Source organism: Cornus florida, unplaced genomic scaffold (assembly GCF_030987335.1).
Source record: "Cornus florida cultivar Cherokee Brave unplaced genomic scaffold, ASM3098733v1 CherokeeBrave_3.0.0_Hap2_Chr07, whole genome shotgun sequence".
Classification (NCBI taxonomy): domain Eukaryota; kingdom Viridiplantae; phylum Streptophyta; class Magnoliopsida; order Cornales; family Cornaceae; genus Cornus; species Cornus florida.
This window is the reverse complement of record NW_026775577.1, coordinates 77,474,952-77,493,732: the sequence shown is the minus strand read 5'-3', so window position 1 is coordinate 77,493,732 and position 18,781 is coordinate 77,474,952. Positions and strand designations below refer to the sequence as shown.

The 18,781-nt window shown below is 37.5% G+C and overlaps 1 protein-coding gene across 4 annotated transcripts; it reads right to left on the bottom strand.

Moving 5' to 3' along the window:
* Positions 1 to 431: 431 nt before the first annotated feature.
* Positions 432 to 18,104, bottom strand: LOC132267322 (PHD finger-containing protein 1-like). 4 transcript variants are annotated; one of them, XM_059768464.1, is made up of 6 exons: positions 17,852 to 18,104; positions 15,983 to 16,068; positions 2,006 to 3,025; positions 1,607 to 1,828; positions 1,357 to 1,481; positions 432 to 1,245 (listed from the first exon to the last, which is right to left on the bottom strand). In XM_059768464.1, exons 1-6 carry the CDS (start codon positions 17,981 to 17,983, stop codon positions 1,157 to 1,159), a joined length of 1,674 nt encoding a protein of 557 aa, XP_059624447.1. In that variant the 5' UTR covers positions 17,984 to 18,104; the 3' UTR covers positions 432 to 1,156. The 4 variants fall into 4 exon arrangements, with proteins under 4 accessions (XP_059624447.1, XP_059624448.1, XP_059624449.1 ...); XM_059768465.1 differs by having other exon boundaries at positions 17,857 to 17,983; XM_059768466.1 differs by lacking the exon at positions 17,852 to 18,104 and adding an exon at positions 3,367 to 3,623 and having other exon boundaries at positions 15,983 to 16,037.
* Between the last annotated feature and the right edge of the window lie 677 nt (positions 18,105 to 18,781).

Genomic DNA, 18,781 nt, shown 5'->3' with positions numbered 1-18,781 from the left:
CTCTCTTTCAGATAAATTATTACATACAGACACGAAATTGATCAGTTCTAAGAAACATCACATTTCAATTTTCTTTTAATTAACATGAAAAGAAAGTCTTTTCGATCTGCAAAATTTGGTTTAACAGCTGAAGTTGTAAGAGAAACAAATTTCCTTAGGTTAAAATATGATTCAAAAACTGCTATAAGATTTAGAGCTCAAAATAGAAATCAGACGGAAAAAAACCGGGGAAATAAGGAAAAAGAAAATAGAAAACAAAATACAGTGAAAAGACATCAGAAATATCATGCTATGTTTGGGAGCACCGTATCGGTCACTTGGATTTGGTATTGAGAATACTAAATTTTCTACAATTCCATATCCAAGGTGCCGATTTGGTACTCCCATACGCAACATCATTGTATCTAAAAATCAATAGTGCATGCTCTTCATGCTAATAAGACTTGGTGGATCCCATTCTAGCTATATTAGAAATAAACAGCAATGCGAAAGCCCTCCAAAAGGGGATGTTCAAAAAGAAAAAGAACAATGTACCACTAAAGCTATGATATCCCAAAATCAGCCAGGCACTCCACATGCAGATGAATCAGATGATGCCATTAAAGCTATAATTTTTCAAAATCAGCAACTCCACGTGCAGATGACCCAAAATGAAACTATACTAGAAGCCATCACGACACTAAACTTTGTACAACACGAAGGGATTGCTTGGTAGTAACTGACACCCTGATGCCCTATTCCCAAAATCATCCCTGCCAGATGAGCACAAACCCAACTTCAGGTCAAAACTACTCCAATGAAATGGTTCTAGATAAGGCTCACAAATGTCAGTGTCTTTGTCAACCTAACAAATGGCCCAAAGTCTTCTAGGTTTGTGAGGAGTTAACATCGAATGCTTCTATAATTCTATTCTATCTCCATAATCTCATTGTCTGTGCTGCGATCTAAGCCCGCCTACTTAATCCATGCTCCGTCTCCTGAAGCTTATTTAGGTCGGATGGGTGAGAAAATAAAAAATCAATGTTATGCCTTAAGCGAATGGCTACTACTACCATTGCTCATGGGTACTTCCAGTAGTCATGGTTTTAGCAAAAGAATGGCGTGACCTTGGCTGCTGCTAATAATGTGCACTTTTAGCGTGACACAAGGAGAACTGCTACTTTTCAAGAATTGTTGGTTGTACCAAGGCACAGGAGTACTGCTTTGGTTTAAACACACCCCACATATAATACTTCCTACAAAATCCTGCAAACATTAATTCAAGATAATTCAACTTCATTCCGTAAAATTAAACTGCTTTTGATAAACTTGCTATAGAGACAAATATTAAGGATCAAGAGAAGTTCTTCCACTTACTCCAATTTTGTTGTGGCAATTCAAGAGATGAGAAAACTAAAAGATCCACATCATTAATCTCCGCCTTCAGAGAGAGGTTGTGCTCAATTATCTCATCTAGCAGACGGTCAAAAACTTTTTCATCCCTTCAGCAGAATATATAAATGACCAGAATATGCATTCAGAGAAAAAAATAAAAAATAAAAAATAAAAAATAAAAAATAAAAAATAAAAATTTATGAAACATATGTTAAAATTAGTAAGAAGCTACCTTTCGTACTCCGGAAAGAAATACAGAGCAATGCTATCATTAGTGGGTGGCAACCTTTTAAAACTCTTTGGCCATGCATCACATCTAGGCAGAATTTCAACATCAACTTTTGGTGGTAACAAAGATGCTGCATCAGACACTTTCGAGCAAGCTTTACTAGATAAATGGGCCATAATTCCAACAAGAATTTTATCCTTTTTGTTGCCAATCCTAAAGGAACCCCTGTGACCCAAAAAGAAGATGAAAAGGTAAACTAGCAGTAAATCAATGAATTGTTTCCCTCCATTGCAGGCTATGACTCATAAAAGTGCCCACAATAGTAGAGTGGTTCCATAATGTAAACTAATCAAGCGACATATTAGCAAATGGTAATTGTAAACCTACCAAAGAGAAAATTACCTCCAGATTGGATCCACAATAGGTCGTGCATGCACATAGTTATCAGATTTTAAAGATCGCTGACCATACGAAACATTCACAGGACCATAATGATCATAAGGAGGTAATGGAGAAGCTGCAGCTTTAATTAATTCACATTCATCTTCTGGACTGTACCCATCTTCAAGAATTAACCTTCTTCTATGCTTTCTAAGCTCTTGATTTTTACGTGTTTCATGAATTGAGTGCAGGTTTTTCATCTCCTCACATGGGAGAGAACTATCACTTGGTAACTGAGTTGTTTCCGCCGGTATGTCCATATCAGATTTTAAAGATCGCTGACCATACGAAACATTCAGTGAACCATAATGATCATAAGGCGGTAACGGAGAAGCAGCAGCTTTAATTAATTCAAATTCATCTTCTTGACTGTCCCCATCTTCAAGAATTAACCTTCTTCTATGCTTTCTAAGCTCTTGATTCCCACGTGTTTCATGAATTGAGTACAGGTTCTTCATCTCCTCACATGGGAGAGAACTCTCACTTGGTAACTGAGCTGTTTCTGCCGGTCTGTCCATATCAGATTTTAAAGATCGCTGACCATACGAAACATTCACTGGACCATAATGATCATAAGGAGGTAACGGAGAAGCTGCAGCTTTAATTAATTCAAATTCATCTTCTGGTCTGTCCCCATCTTCAAGAATTAACCTTCTTCTATGCTTTATAAGCTCTTGATTCCCTCGTGTTTCATGAATTGAGTGCAGGTTCTTCATCTCCTCACATGGGAGAGAACTATTACTTGGTAACTGAGCTATTTCAGCCGGTCTGTCCATGTAAACAGCTCTTTTTGCTTTTAAAGAACAGTTCTTATTTAGCTTTTTCTTTCTATTCATTCGTACTTCAACAGCCTGGTCTTTTCTTAAATTTACTGGCTCGCTTTTTCTCGATGACAGCAATTCAGCAGCCTCCTTCGGTGCACATTCAACACACATCCAAGTGATACAATCATCATCAGGAGAAAAATTGTCTAGACAATAGCTGATGAAGTACAATAAACCTTGGGTTAGTCAAGCACTATAAAAATGTATACAAATTAATTATTTTATGTCAATAACTAGAACTGAATAATCAAGATTTCATGCTCATAAAGCCCACAACAACGTATAATTTTTTATTTATTTTTTACTCAAACCAACTCAATAAAACTTTTTTCATCTATTTATACAGGCTACATAAATCTTGTTTGACCATTCCACTCTATCTAAGCTCATAACCTCAGTTAAACCACATATTATTATATCCTTTGTAACATTTTCTTTCCTGAATGGGATGGTATTATATACAAAAGAAAATTAGTACAAGTGCAGAATGAGTCATACCTTCTTTTACAGCTCAAGAGCTATAAAAGCTCAAAACCAGTATATACTGGAAAAAATAAAAAGTTGACAACATAAACATGAATCTATGAAGGCACAATTGTAAAATCATCTAAACTAAGTTTAAGGTAAGATAAAACTTCCCTAACTATAGTTTTAGCACAAAAGAGGCTTGATCTTTGCATCCATCATGAAGCACTGCATTTCTGATAGACCAAATCTTCCAAACAGTATTTGCAAAAATAGCACTCAACACCTGTCTTAATAGATTTAGTAGTTGTTTGCAAACAAAACCAATCAACAACTTGCATCAGTGATTCACAAATTGGAATGTCCATTTGCAGCAAACAGAAAATTACTTTCCAAATTGCCTGAGCATAAGAACATTTGTAGAATAAATGATCATTTGTGTCCAAACTCTTCCAACAGTTACGACAGATAGATGTAAATACAATTCCACGCTTCAGCAAATTCACCAAAGATATATTCCTGTTGTGGAGGATGATACAAACCATCACAGTAACTCTAGGTCTGCTATGTTTCCAAATTAAGGCACTCCATTTCTGAATTTGACCTATAAATCTACAAACGTTCCAAGCTGCTTTCAATGAAAAATTGCAATGTTTCCAAACAATACTATCCTTCGTAACTATCTCTATCACAACGCACCCCAACCTGCGTAGATATTGTTCACTTTGCACACTCACCTCTCGGTGCTCATGTTTTGCTCAAAACACGTCTGCATGGTTAAGGGGGTGTCCACACATATAAGTCTCAACAACTTTTCCACCCTGGTGATGTGGGACATCACAATCACCCCCTCTTGGGACCTAGCGTCCTCGCTAGTGTGACCTGCATGGGCTTTTGCATGCCCCCATTTTCGGCTGGAAATTGGCTTTGATACCATCTATCACGACCCGCCCCAACCCGCGTAAAAATTGTCTGCTTTGCACACTCTCACGGTTTTACTCAAAACTCATCTACATAGTTAAGGGGTTGTTCACACATATCAATCTCAACCTATATTCCTGGACTATGGTACAGTTTTCAGAATTCATTGATGGTCATCCTCTTCACGATTTACCTTTGGAGGGTGCTTCTTTCACATGGGTTAATGGCAGAGAGTCTCCTACCCTTTCACGTCTGGATAGATTTCTCATTTCAGGAGATTGGGAGAAGTTTCCGGATGCGACTTAGGCAGCCTTGGTTAAACCGACATCGGATCATATTCCCTTGGTGTTGGATTGTAGTGGGTTAAGGTCTAGAATCACTCCTTTTCGTTTCGAAAACATATGGCTTAGGGCTGATGATTTCCAGGGGTGTGTGAGGCCTTGGGGGGAAGGTAGTATGGTGTCTGGGAATCCGAGCTTTATTCTTGCTAGAAAGCTTGGAGTGTTGAACAAGGAGATGAAAAGTTGGAATAAGGAGGTTTTAGGGAATCTCGAGTGGAGGAAAAGTAGGGCTTTGGCGGAGATTGCAGAGATTGATCGTCGGGAAGGCGTGGGTGGCATTGGTGATGAGCAGAGAAGTAGGAGAGTGGCGTGCCAGACTGAGATTGCTGTGTCGGAGGAGATTTCCTGGAGACAGAAATCCAAAGCATTATAGCTTAAGGAGGGGGAAAGGAACACTAAGTTCTTCTATAGGTTGGCTAATGCTCATAGGAGGGGCAATCACATTGAGAGACTTACCGTGGATGGGGTGGTCTTGAGTAGGGAGGACGATGTTTGCAAGGGGATTGCCGAATTCTACCAGAGACTGTTTACGATGCCTATTTCTACGAGACCCCTGCTGGATGGACTTAATTTTGATAGGATCTCTGAGGCAAACAGGAAGGGTCTGGAGATTCTATTTTCTGAGGAGGAAGTGCTGAAGGCGCTGAGAAATTGTAATGAGGATAAAGCTCCGGGTCCGGATGGTTTTACTATGAGGTTTCTTTTCATACTTTTCATACTCAGGGGCGATTTGAGAAATCCCTGAATGCATCGTTTGTAGCCCTCATTCCGAAGAAGGACCTGTAGATGTGAAGGACTTTAAACCCATTAGTTTGTTAGGATGCATTTATAAACTAATAGCTAAAGTTCTTTCTTTGAGATTGAGGGTGGTCTTGGATGAGATTATTTCGAAATCTCAGAATGCTTTCATAGGAGGGCGTCAGATTTTGGATTCTGCCCTTTTTTCTAGGGAGTGCGTGGATGATAGATTGAGAAGTGGGTTCTAGGGGTTTTGTGTACGTTGGATGTGGAGAAAGCTTATGATCATGTTAGTTGGAGTTTCTTGCTATATCTGATGGCAAGGATGGGTTTTGGGGATAAATGGAGGAAATGGATTGAGTTCTGCATTTCTTCAATGAGATTCTCAGTGTTGGTGAATGGGGTTCCGACTGGTTTCTTTGGAAGCTCACGAGGTTTGCGTTAGGGAGATCCATTGTCCCCACTTCTGTTCATCATTGTGATGGAGGGGCTTAGTAAATTAATGGGGAGGGTGGCGGAGGTGGGCTTCATCAGGGGTTTTAGGGTGGGAAGGGATGATTTGCATCAGTTGGAGATTTCCCACCTTTTATTTGCGGATGATACTCTTGTGTTTTGCAAGGCTGAGGTGTCTCAGATGAGATATTTGAGGTTGGTTTTGATCTGTTTTCAGGCAGTCTCGAGTTTGAAAGTGAATGTGGGGAAGAGCGCTTTGATTCTAGTGGTGGCGGTTCCGAAGATTGAGGAATTAGCTTCTGTTCTTGGTTGTGGAGTTGGTTCTTTTCCGATCTCTTACTTGGGTTTGCCTCTGGGGGTTTCTTCGAGGATTGTAGGTGCTTGGGATCCTGTGGTGGAGAGAGTGGAGAGGAGGTTTGCGGGGTGGAAGAAGCAATATTTATCAAAAAGTGGGAGGGTTACCTTGTTGAAAAGCACTTTGTCGAGCATTCCTACATATTTTTTATCCCTTTCCAGATTTCGTCCTCGGTTGCTACTTGTATTGAGAGACATTAGAGGAACTTTTTATGGGGAGGTTTGGGGGGTGAGTTTAAGTATCATCTAGTTCGTTGGGAGCAGGTGTGTAAGCCTGTTAAGTTTGAAGGAATTGGGATTAGGTAACTACTGCCTTTTAACAGGCCCTTGTTAGGTAAGTGGTTGTGGAGGTTTGGTATTGAGCGAGATAAATTATGGATGAAGGTTATCTTGTGTCACTTTAGGAGGAGGGAGGGGGGGTGGTGCTCTGCTGTGGTGTCTAATCCTGGATGTGTTGGTGCCTGGGAAGCCATTCAAAAAGGTTGGAATGAGTTTTCTAAGCATATCAAATTCAGAGTTCATGATGGTATGGAGATTCGGTTTTAGGAGGATGTGTGGTGTGGAGATCGCACTTTAGGATGTTCTTTCCCTAGACTTTTTAGGATTGCGGCTAATAGACATGCCTCGGTGGCTGACTGCCATCACCTTGATAACGGGAGACCAGTTTGGGATGTGCTTTTTCAGTGATCTTTTCAGGACTGAGAGACGGATGATGTTTTTGGTTTTTTAGAGGAGTTGTATAGCCAGGTGATCCGTGGAGGAGGTAGGGATTCTCTTGTTTAGGTTCCTTCTTCTAGGGGAATGTTTAGTGTGAGATCTTTTTTTAGATGCCTTTTGGACTCAGTTGGGGTGGTATTCCCTTGGAAGGTAGTGTGGCGAACTAAGGCGCCATTGAAAGTGGCTTTCTTTGCTTGGACGGTCGTTTGTGGTAAAATATTGACACTGGATAATTTGAGAAGGAGAAAGCATATCACGGTGGATTGGTGTTGCATGTGTAAGTGTAATGGCGAGTTGGTTGACCATCTTCTTTTGCATTGTCCAATGGCGGTTGAATGTTGGAATCTTTTGTTAGGTCTATTTGGAGTTTACTGGGTCATGCCTAGATCTACGAGAGGTCTGATGGACACCTAGAGAGGGGGTTGGGTGGGAGCACAAGCTCGAGGGTTTTGTAGGATGGCACCACTGTGTCTTTGGTGGTGTTTGTGGAGGGAGCGGGATAAAAGATCCTTTGAAGGAGAGGAATCTTCGATCATTGTTCTGAAATCTTCCGTTATTAGCTCTCTTTTTTTGGGGTTCGGGTAGACTTTGTTCCTCTGCTGAGGAGACTGTTGAGTTTTTAGCTTCCCTTGGGGCTTAGGGTACCCAGGTTTTTATAGTCCTGTAGAGACGCGTTCCCCTTTTGAACGCTTTTATTGAATTGCTTATTTATAGAAAAAAAATAAAATCATTCACACTTGTTGTCAGTGGCGTAGCGACAGAGGGACAAGTGGGGGCAGTTGCCCCCATTGAACTTTTAATTTTTTAAAATTTTATATGGAAAATTTTTTATATTTATATAATTGTACCCTCTAAAATTTGACAATGCGCGTATATATAGTATATATATATATATATATATATATACTATATATAACCAAAAGCCTCTAAAATTTGATAGTGCACGTATATATACTATATATATATATATAACACCAAAAGCTCATTCACAGTTATCTATATGATATTTTTTCCACTTTTCCAAAATATTATATTCTTTTCTACTTTCCAAAAAAAAAAAAAAAAAAAACATTTCATCAAGATATTCTATCATACTTTTGACTTTACCACAAACAAATAAATTGTTTCCATTACATCTTTAATTTACAAACATTTTTCACAATCCAAACAAAGCAAGCGGAGTTACCAGTAGACAGAGACTCAATGCAGTGCGGTAATCTGATATATTTTTTTTATCATCTCAATTTCACAATTATTATTTGATATTATAATTTTAAATAGAAAAATTATTAGTTATTATTATCAAAATTATTTTAGGACCTGTTGTTCCTTCAAAATTTAGTTTATGTAATTGTGTTATTAATTATTATTTTCTAAATAAAACTTAGAATTTTTTTTTTTATTTGCAACCCAAACCAGTGAAATCACAAATTCAACTCTAACAAATTTTCTGATGGATTGACTTATTTGGTTATAACTTATAAGGTTAGATCTGGTTATCATGGTTTTTTATTTTTATTTTGTCTACATATGTGATATATTAGAACAATCAGATAATTGTGTTATTTTCTTTTTCGTATCTTATTTTTGATTCATTGAATATGAATTTTTTTTAGTATATTTAATTCAATGAATTAAATTTTGAAACAACAATGAAAAATGTGAAAAATCATTGTGAATGTACTGAATAGAAATATTATGAATCAGTGTTTTAATTTGTTACATATATTGTTTTGGTAAAAATTATATACATATATATATATTATTGCTATTAAATATTGCCACCACTGAAGGAAATTTCTGGCTACGCCACTGCTTCTTGTTACTCATCATCTCAATGGCAGGTTGTGCATTCATGCACCAACTTAAGGGGGAGTATTGAAGATTTAATGGAGGAACCAGTGGAGGAAAATCTTTCAGTAATTGATGTTGTTTCCTATTATTGAAGATTTGGTGTTACAAGAGAAATCAGTGGAGAAAAATCCTCCTTATTTCCTATTTTCTAATTCTTTCCATTCTCGTAATTTCTTTTCCTATACAAAGGAGCCTCCACCATTGTATTATGTATGAATTGAGAGAGTATTATAATAGTGATGTAGCCCTTTGTGCTCTTTGTGCCATGGATGTAGGCCCTAGTGGCTGAATCACGTAATATCCATGTGTTCTACTTGTTTTATTTATCTCTTCGCTTCCATTTTATTCTTTACAACAACAACAACAATAATTAAAATAATTGAAAAACAAAGATGTAGTTTTTTTTAGTCTTTTCTCCTATTAAAAGCAAGTTTGAGGTATCTATGTGAACCTCGCAAAAGAAGTCTTATACAGAACCTTTATAAGATGTGGTTTTTTCGACATCTATGTGCAAAAACTATGGGTAAATTATTCTTAATTGAACTTACTTGTCAAGTGAACTTATTCATGTATCTATTCATAATTTCATAATAATAGGAAATATCTTAGTTATACAAAAAGAAACGTTCTTTTAGAATAAAAATAGGTAAGATTGATCAAGGGTGAATAGAGATCCAACCATCTAGAAGGGCAAGGATTGTGATTAGAAAACAAGTACAAAAGTGGTCTAAGAATCATAAAATTAAGGAATCAAAATGCAGTTAATGTAAGAATTCTATCCCACCAAAATATTCTCTAAGTATCGTAACGAGGCTAATATTAATTAATTTTAGGATAAAAGGTCCTCATATTCCTCCTCCTATAGGAGTTATGCTTTAAGTCAAAGAAACCATCTACCTAACGTTCGGTGATGAATTCCCTCTCCCCCATTATAAGAAACTCACACACTCGTTTGTCCTTGTGGAGACTTGAACCCCCACCACTCACTTTGAAAAGTAAAGGCGATAACACTAGGTTTCAGCCGCTGGAGTACACTGGCGATATTTTGATACTAAATAATGCTCTAACAATTCTATGTTATATGTTCATAAAAAGACAACAATTCCATGTTATATGTTCATAAAAAGACATGTAAATATTCATTAGTTCAAAAATCCTTCCTCATGTGTAGTCTCTCATGAGTCGAACAAGGGCAAGTCAACAAGACTCGAGCATAGAAAGGTCAAGTACCATGTTAACAACAAACTATTCTATAATCTTAACCTTATTCCAACTCACCACCTCAAGTGTGGCTAGATTCCCTTCATGCCAAGAACATGCATGTATTGGCATTATCACTGTTAGAATGTTTTATATATATGTGTGTGTGTGTGTGTGTGCGCGTGTTGGGTCATATATATATGTGTGTGTGTGTGTGTGTGTGTGTGTGTGTGTGTGTGTGTGTGTTGGGTCATTATGTAACTACATTTAGTGATAGGGCCCTTGTGTTATTAAGTAAGACTTGTACCCTTTATATAAGCCTACATAGGCTTATTAGGTTTGGTGTTGAATATACAAGAAATATATGTCTGCTCTCTCTCTCTCTCTCATGATTTCGATCATGGTATCAAAGCGTCACGATCATGGGTGTGAGAGTGACGGAGAGTCTGTAATTGGGTTGTTCTTGTATAAGATCAGAATCGCGATTGAAATCGTGATTGTGGTGTTGGTGTCTCTGCTGGTAGCTCCTCGTTCGTCGTCATCGGCAGCTCCTCGTTCACCGTCGTCAGATCTGCAGCGTCGTTCGTCGTCATCAGATCTGAAGCTTATTCGTCGTCGTCTTCGCATTGTTCGTTGTCGCCGGCAGCTCCTCTTTGGTTATCAGCGAGCTCGCCGACATCTGCCGTCTCGATTTGCAGAGGTGAGGTTCATCAATTCGCCTTTTTTTTTTTTGGCCGGAAGTTGCAGCGGTCGCTGCTTATTGATTCAGCCGTTGCTTTTGATTGGGTTGCCGTCGCCTCCGCTGCATTGTTCAGCAATGTTTGTGAAGGTGTGAAGAAGAAGACCCGTGTTTGGCTACACGGTTATGCTATTCCAACCCTAGTTTACTAAACCTGGGATAGCCCAGATCCGGCCCGTTTGCCCAGATCCGGCCCTTTTCCAGGTTCGGCCAGAATACAGGTTCTGCATTCTTTTTCTTCTCTATTTTACTGGATTCACCATGACGTCCAGTTTAGATTTGCTTTCTCCCACATCCAGTCTTCATTATCCCATGACTTCCGTTAAACTCAATGGGAAGAATCACATACTGTGGGCTAAATCTGTAGCAATTTTTCTCAAAGGCGGAGGTCTTGGTACTCATCTGACTAAAGATAAACTCAAGGAAACTGATGCTTCTTTTGATGCATGGGAAAAGGAAGATGCTCAGATCATCTCTCTGATGTTAAACAGTATTGAACCCCAAATCAGTTCAACTTTACTTTATTTGGATACTGCCAAGGAGATATGGAACAGATTACAGCAACTGTTGGGACAGGTAATATCACTCATGTTTATGAGCTCTGTAAGCAGTACTTCAATCTTAAACAAGGTAATCACAGTATAGAAGAGTATTATTCCAAAGTTATGGGAATCTGTGAGGAGCTGAATATGTATCAGCCCATTACTACTGATGTTCGAAGTATGCAACAACAGCGTGAGGACTTTAATGTTGTCCGTTTTCTTACTGGTTTGTCATCAGCATATGAGTCTTTTCGTGCACAGATTATGGGCAGTCCCACACTTCCATCTCTTGCTGAGGTGTTTTCTCGACTTCAGCGCGCTACACTTGCAAGTGACACCTTAAATTTGAATACTGGGCAGAGTGGTGAGCGTTCAGCATTGGTAGTTTCAAAGGGTGAACATAATACTTACCATGGAGGTCGTGGGGGACGCTCCACACGTGGTGGTCATGATTCACGGGAAGGACGTGGCCGTGGCAGGGAATCATGAAAATGTACTCATTGTGGCCTTTCTAATCATACTGTGAACACTTTTGTTGGGACCTTCACGGCAAACCATCTAGTTATGCAAATCAAGTTTTCTCCTCTTCGAATGATGTTGCTTCTAGATCTCACAATGTAGCTAAATCAGATACGGTCGCTGTTCCACGAGATGAGTATACTCAGTTTTTGTCTTATAAGCAAGCATCTAATTCATCTTCCATGGCTACCTTTGCCCAATCAGGTACTACACACACGTGTATATTGTCTTCCACTCGCAGTCCTTGGATCATAGACACTGGAGCATCCGATCATATGACTGGATGTTCTTCTCTTCTATCTGAATTTAATTCTGTACCTCCTTCTCAAAGTGTTACTCTTGCTAATGGTTTAAGGTTTCAGGTTTGGGGACAACTTAACTTAGTGATTCCTTGTCTCTCTCATCTGTTTTATATGTTCCTCAATTTCCTTTTAATTTAATGTCTATCAGTAAGCTTACTAAATCTCTTTAGTGCTCTGTTACATTTAATCCTACTTCATGTGTGTTTCAGGATCTCAAGACAAAGAAGAAGATTGGTACGGGCATGAAGCTGGTGGCTTATATTATTTTGATTTGGAACCTTATCCTATGGCTCTTCAGTCTTCTCTGTCTCCATTCCAGTGGCACTGTCGTCTTGGTCACCCGTCACTTCAAGTTTTGCAGTGTCAAGTTCCTAGTCTTAGTCATTTGAAATTCTTGTCATGTGAAGTTTGTCAACTTAGTAAGCACTATCGCGTGTCTTTCAAGTCTAGGGTTAATAATCGTGTCTCTAGTCCTTTTCATTTGGTTCATTCAGATGTATGGGGTCCAATAAAGCATTCTTCAATCAATAAATTTCATTATTTTGTGACATTTGTGGATGATTATTCTCGCCTGACTTGGTTGTTTATAATGAAAGATCGTTCTGAGTTATTTTTAATTTTTCAAAAATTTCAAAAAGAAATCAAAACTCAGTTTGGATGCCCAATTCGTATTCTACGTTCTGATAATGCTAAGGAATATTCTTCAACCCCATTTGATACATATCTTAGTGATAAAGGAATTATTCATCAAAATTCATGTGTTTATACTCCTTAACAAAATGGAGTTGTAGAACGTAAGAATCGACACCTCTCAGAAGTAACCCGTGCTCTTTTGTTTCATATGCGTATGCTTAAACGGTTTTGGTGTGATGCTGTTCTTACTGCCTGTCATCTTATTAATCGTATGCCGTCATCTGTATTAGATAGCAAATCTCCACATTCTATTTTATTTCCAGATTCTCCCTTGTTTTCTCTTACTCCTAAAGTTTTTGGATGTGTATGTTATGTCCACAATCTTAATCCTGGTTTTGATAAACTAGACCCACGTGTCACAAAGTGTGTATTTCTTAGCTACTCTCGTTCTTATAAAGGTTATCGCTGCTATAGTCCTGTTTCTCAAAGGTACTTTATTAGCGCAGATGTAACCTTTTGTGAGTTCATCCCATATTTTTCAGATACTGATTCACTTCTTGATATCACTCTTGAGTTGCCTCATCCTGCTGTTCCTCTTCCCTCACTTTCTCTTCAACCTAGATCTCCTTCGCCTGTCCCGTTACAGGTGTACACTTGAAGACTAAAGCCATCTGCTGTCGTGCCTCCTCCATTGTCTTCAGAGTCTTTGGATCCAACGCATTCCACTGTGTCTAATTCCTTGCCTATTGCACTTCGTAAAGGTCCTCGCTCGTGTGTCACTAAACATCCCATTGCTCATTATGTCTCTTATATTTCCTTATCGCCATCATTCTCATGTTTTTCCTCTCAGTTGTCTACTACATTTGTTCCTAAGACTGTGTAGGATGCTTTGTCTGATTCGGGCTGGAGGAAAGCAATGCAAGATGAAATGGATGCTTTGCATCAGAATGGCACGTGGAATCTTGTTCCATTACCTCCAGGTGTCGCTGGGTATATACTGTGAAGTATCTTCCAGATGGGTCCGTTGAGCGTTTAAAAGCACGTCTTGTTGCTAAAGGTTATTGACTATGATGAGACGTTTGCCCTCGTTGCTAAGATTTCTTCTATTCGTGTTTTGATTTCTCTTGCTGCTAATAGACATTGGCCTTTGTTTCAGTTGGACGTTAAAAATGCCTTTTTGCATGGTGACTTAGCAGAAGTGGTTTATATGGAGCAACCACCTGGGTTTGTTGCTCAGGGGGAGTATCTTCACACTGTCGCCTTAAAAAGGCCCTGTATGGATTGAAACAATCTCCACAGGCTTGGTTTGGAAAATTCTCTGAGGCGGCATTAAAATTTGGTCTCAACAGATGTCAGACTGACCATTCAATATTTCATCAGCGCACAAAAGCTGGCTTCATATTTCTTATGGTGTATGTAGATGATATTGTGATCACAGGTGATGATTCTGAAGGCATTGCTAAGTTGAAGTTGTTTCTGCAATATTGATTCCACACTAAAGACTTGGGTAAACTTAGGTATTTCTTGGGTATTGAAGTTGCTAGATCCAAGACGGGTATAAGTTTATCCCAACGAAAATATGTGTTGGACTTATTAGAAGAAACAGGTATGTTGGGTGGTCATCCGGTTGATGCTCCTATAGATTCAAATACAAAACTTGTGTCTGATGAGGGTGATTTGCTTAATGACCCGGGCAGATTTCATCGCCTTGTTGGGAAATTAATTTATCTTACTATCACTCGACCTGATATTTCATATGCAGTTAGTGTTGTAAGTCAGTTCATGGGAGCTCTTAAAATGTCACATTGGATTGCTGTTCTTCGGATTATCCGATATCTCAAGCAAGCTCCAGGTTTTGGGTTACTATACAAATCAAATGGTCATCTCAGGGTGGAAAGTTTTACAGATGCCAACTGGGCTGGTTCTCCTTCAGATAGGAGATCTACTACAGGCTATTGTACATTTGTAGAAGGAAATCTTGTTACATGGCGAAGTAAAAAGCAAACGGTGGTAGCTCAATCTAGTGCTGAAGTTGAGTGTAGGGCAATGGCCCATACCACTAGTGAGTTGACATGGATACAACATTTTCTAAAAGAACTTAGGTTGACAGTTGAAGCTCCTACTCCATTATTCTGTGATAATCAAGCAACAGTTCACATTGCATCAAATCCTGTGTTTCATGAGAGGACCAAACATATTGAAGTTTATTGTCACTTCATTCGAGAAAAAATATTACACGGGAGCATCTCTACACCATTCGTGAAGTCTGAAGATTAATTAACTGATATGTTTACCAAAGCATTGGGTCATAACCGGTTAAGAACTATCTGTTCCGAGCTAGGATTATTTGATATATATTCTCCAGCTTAAGGGGGAGTGTTAGAATGTTATATATATATATATATATATATATATGTTGGGTCATTATGTAATTACATTTAGTGATAGGGCCCTTGTGTTATTAAGTAAGACTCGTACCCTTTATATAAGCCTACATAGGCTTCTTAGGTTTGGTGTTGAATATACAAGAAATATATGTCTGCTCTCTCTCTCTCTCTCTCTCTCTCATGATTTTGATCAATCACATAGACAATCAGAATCAAGTTTGTGACCTGCCATCTCTTAAATCATGTTAACAACAATTGCACTAAGATCTTAAGCTTTAAATTATGGTCCATTGGTAGTACAATCATAAGAAAGTCAAGCTTAGATAAAACACCAAATATGGCCTGGAGCATATTTTTAATGGATCCATGCTACAGCAACCTTTATGAGCTGTTGCAACCTATAGTATAAGAGCTACACAAGCAAAAGCCTCTACTGAATCCTAGGCCAGCTTTTAGGACCATCTACAACCATGCTGAAGGATTTGCATGATTAAATGGTCTTTGGAAGGCAAAGCAAGATGTTAATAGAGATACTATCACAGATAGGATTCTTCCATGTCATGGCTATGTTGTAGTAGTCAAAGACATCCGATCTATTAAAGATAATTTCAGTAGGATTTCTTTTCACATATGATTCAGATCCAAAGAGAAGGTAACCTCGAGGCTGATAATCTTGCTCATAGTGGTCATAGAGCTCAACTGAGTCCAATTTAGGCCAACAATTTCTCGTATAATGAGTGCAAAATTGTGGCAGAATGTGAGAGGCATTGCTAGACATGTACACTTGGCTATGGTATAGATAGAATCTCTTTTACCGATCCCCTCCCATGAGAAAAGAAAAAGATATACGAGTAATATATAAATGTATACATATAGAGAGAGAGAGTATGAATATCAACATCATTGACAAGTAAACATTCCAAGAAATGAATTCAGTGATATAACATACTGATGCACAGCAGAATCCTGACACTTAACACAGTAGATTAGAAGTTTAATTTCGCCTTCGTCACCACAAGTCTGACACACAGTCATCTGAAACAAAAATATACAAAGTTATTTGCTTTTTATAACACATAAGTTGCAGCGTTAAAGAGAAGTTATTTTAGGTGTCAAAAAATAAAAATAAAAGATACAAGACAACAGTCTCATGACTATAAATTCTTTACACCACGCCTTTGATTCATATGAGCTATGCCAAATATTTAACACACACAAAAAAGGGGACGAGGCGCCCGGCGCGCGGGGGGGGGGGGGGCGGCGGCGGTGGGGTTGAATTTAAAAAGTTGAGCCATCTGCTATTTTGGAAATTTTAAGTGAGCAGAATAAATAGCTATCATTTAATTTTAAATAGCCGATTTCACATATTTGTTTAAAGATTTGACAGAAGTATGCATGCACAAATACACACATATAATATAAACACTCAAACACAACACAAACACCCACAAATTATGATTGCAAATAGAAACCAATCAGGTTTTAACCGATACAGTCTGAAGCCAACAAAATATACAAGTTGAATAAGTTTTATTAGGTGATAGACATAGAACCTACCAAATTATTTCAGATACCCTTTAATAACAGATCTACATATTTCTACAAGATTTCTATTTCTCCCCAAGCTGCAAAAAAATACCAAACAATCTTGTTTGTTCTCAATCAAACTAATTTGAATCCTTCCTACATATGAATCAAATGATTTATTGATTAGTAGAATAATAAATAAGATTCATTAATCTAATTGAATATTTTTTTATGATCTCTCAACCAAAAATACAAACCCATCATAGTGTTCAACCTTGTTAGCCGAACCACATCTGTAGAGTTGGATCTTTAGCCTAAAGCTATGTCTGGGAGTACCGAATCTACACCTTAAAATTGGAATTGGGATTTAAATTTTGGCTTAGTTTAGTTTAAATTAAATTTCCTCTAACTCTAATCCCAAATCCAAATGCAACATAAAGAGTTTTAAAACTGCACATGCTAGTCCCACAAACTCATGGCACAAGAAAAGCAACACAACCAATTCAGAAAGTAGCGGTACCAACCCAAGCCATCCAAAATGTAAAATTTAAAATAAAATATAAAAAATAAAAAAAAGATTCAAGTATATCAATCAATAGTAAAAAATTAGTTGAATTTTTTAAAAGATAATTCAAGAACAGTCCGTTCGCTTGCTGAGAAAAAATTACAGGAAAATAAAATGCTGAATCCTATTTTTCAAGTTGTACCTACATTGATTTTAAGAATATGCAAAATAAATCAATATGCCAATCAACCATCAACTAAGCCAAGGAGTGGTATTACATTGAATATTTTAGTTTATTTTCGCATCAATCAAACAGAACATTCTGGAAAGAAATAAAAAAAAATAAAAATAAAACTCCCATGGAAAAGAAATCAAACTCCAAAAATTTCATCGCAAAAACAAATCCGCATTGCAGAGACCAAAAAAAAAATGTTAAAAGCACTTATAAATACATATATAGGTGTGTATACATATATTAAATTAAATTTACAATTTGAACTAAATTTCCTTCAACACTCTCTCTCTCTATATATATACTCAATCTCCAATTCTAATTTAAAGAAGCGATTTGATGATGCAAACAGAACAAAAAGGCAATTAAAGTTCATCAAAACAATTATTTACCCAAAAAAAAGCTCATCAAAACAAATATAGAATTTAAAATGATAACAAAAATGAAATAGAAGATATATAAACTCACTAACAAATACGTAGAAGACATAAAGTCACAAATTAGTGTTAAATAATAGAGAGATGGCGATACAGAAATTGAAATGCGAGATATACGTTACCGTCCTGACTCCAAACTGGTACGAAGAAGACTCCAAACTGGTACAGTAGTTTGGTTTTATTGCACGATTCCAATACGCGACGGCCCACTACTCCTCCTAGTGGAAATAGCGGAGCACGTCTCGTCATAATAAGGGAGGCCGCGGAGCACCGTCAAGGATGTTGGTGTCTGGAATAGTGTGTGTGTATATATATATTTTTTGCTTTTTAGAATTTTGTAGTGTGGAATTTCGTAGGGCGCTGTCTAATCCATAGGGCAGTCTTTGTTTCACATTACGAGTCTAGAGTTCCTAGTCACTAACTCCAATCGCGGATACTAGTAAGAAGTTCACATTGGGCTTGATGAAAAATCACAATTAAAAATAAATACTAATATTTATGAAATAATTTATTGATGCAATAATATTATGATAAATAGTGTATTTGAAATATTTTAATACTATTTTGTTATGAAAAATATTTTGATGTTAGGCCGAACAATTTTGATTGGGCAATAATGTAAAAAATATAAAGAATTGAAAACTTCCACTATTTATGTTGCAAACATAACCAATTACTCCGTAAAACTCTTGGCTCAACAATTTACTTTTAACTCATTTGCCTAAATAATATTACCCTTCCATTATACCAAGATCCGTGTGGCTAGTGGTAGGGCTGAAAGTTGGCGACAATCGGAACCAGCATTTTTCTAGGTAGAACGGGCTAACCCGATTTTTTTTATTTTTTTATTTTTTTTATTTTTTTGCAATAGCAAACAAATATGCAAAATATACATGTCATGCACTGTATATATTATTTATATATATAATATATATTATGAAAAAAAAAAAAAAAAAAGACAAAGGAAGGTAAGAGCTGGGTCCTTCGCCTAGTTCTTGCTAAGGCTGTGACCTCCTTTTTGGTTTGCATGTTTTTTTTTTTTTCTTT

Coding starts and splice junctions, on each gene's coding strand:
- LOC132267322 (XM_059768464.1), bottom strand. CDS start 17,983: ATGACGAGACGTGCTCCGCTATTTCCACTAGGAGGAGTAGTGGGCCGT. Junction 16,069..17,851: donor TTTGGAGTCAGGACGGTAAC/GTATATCTCGCA, acceptor TTTTTGTTTCAG/ATGACTGTGTGTCAGACTTG. Junction 3,026..15,982: donor CAGGATTCTGCTGTGCATCA/GTATGTTATATC, acceptor GTACTTCATCAG/CTATTGTCTAGACAATTTTT.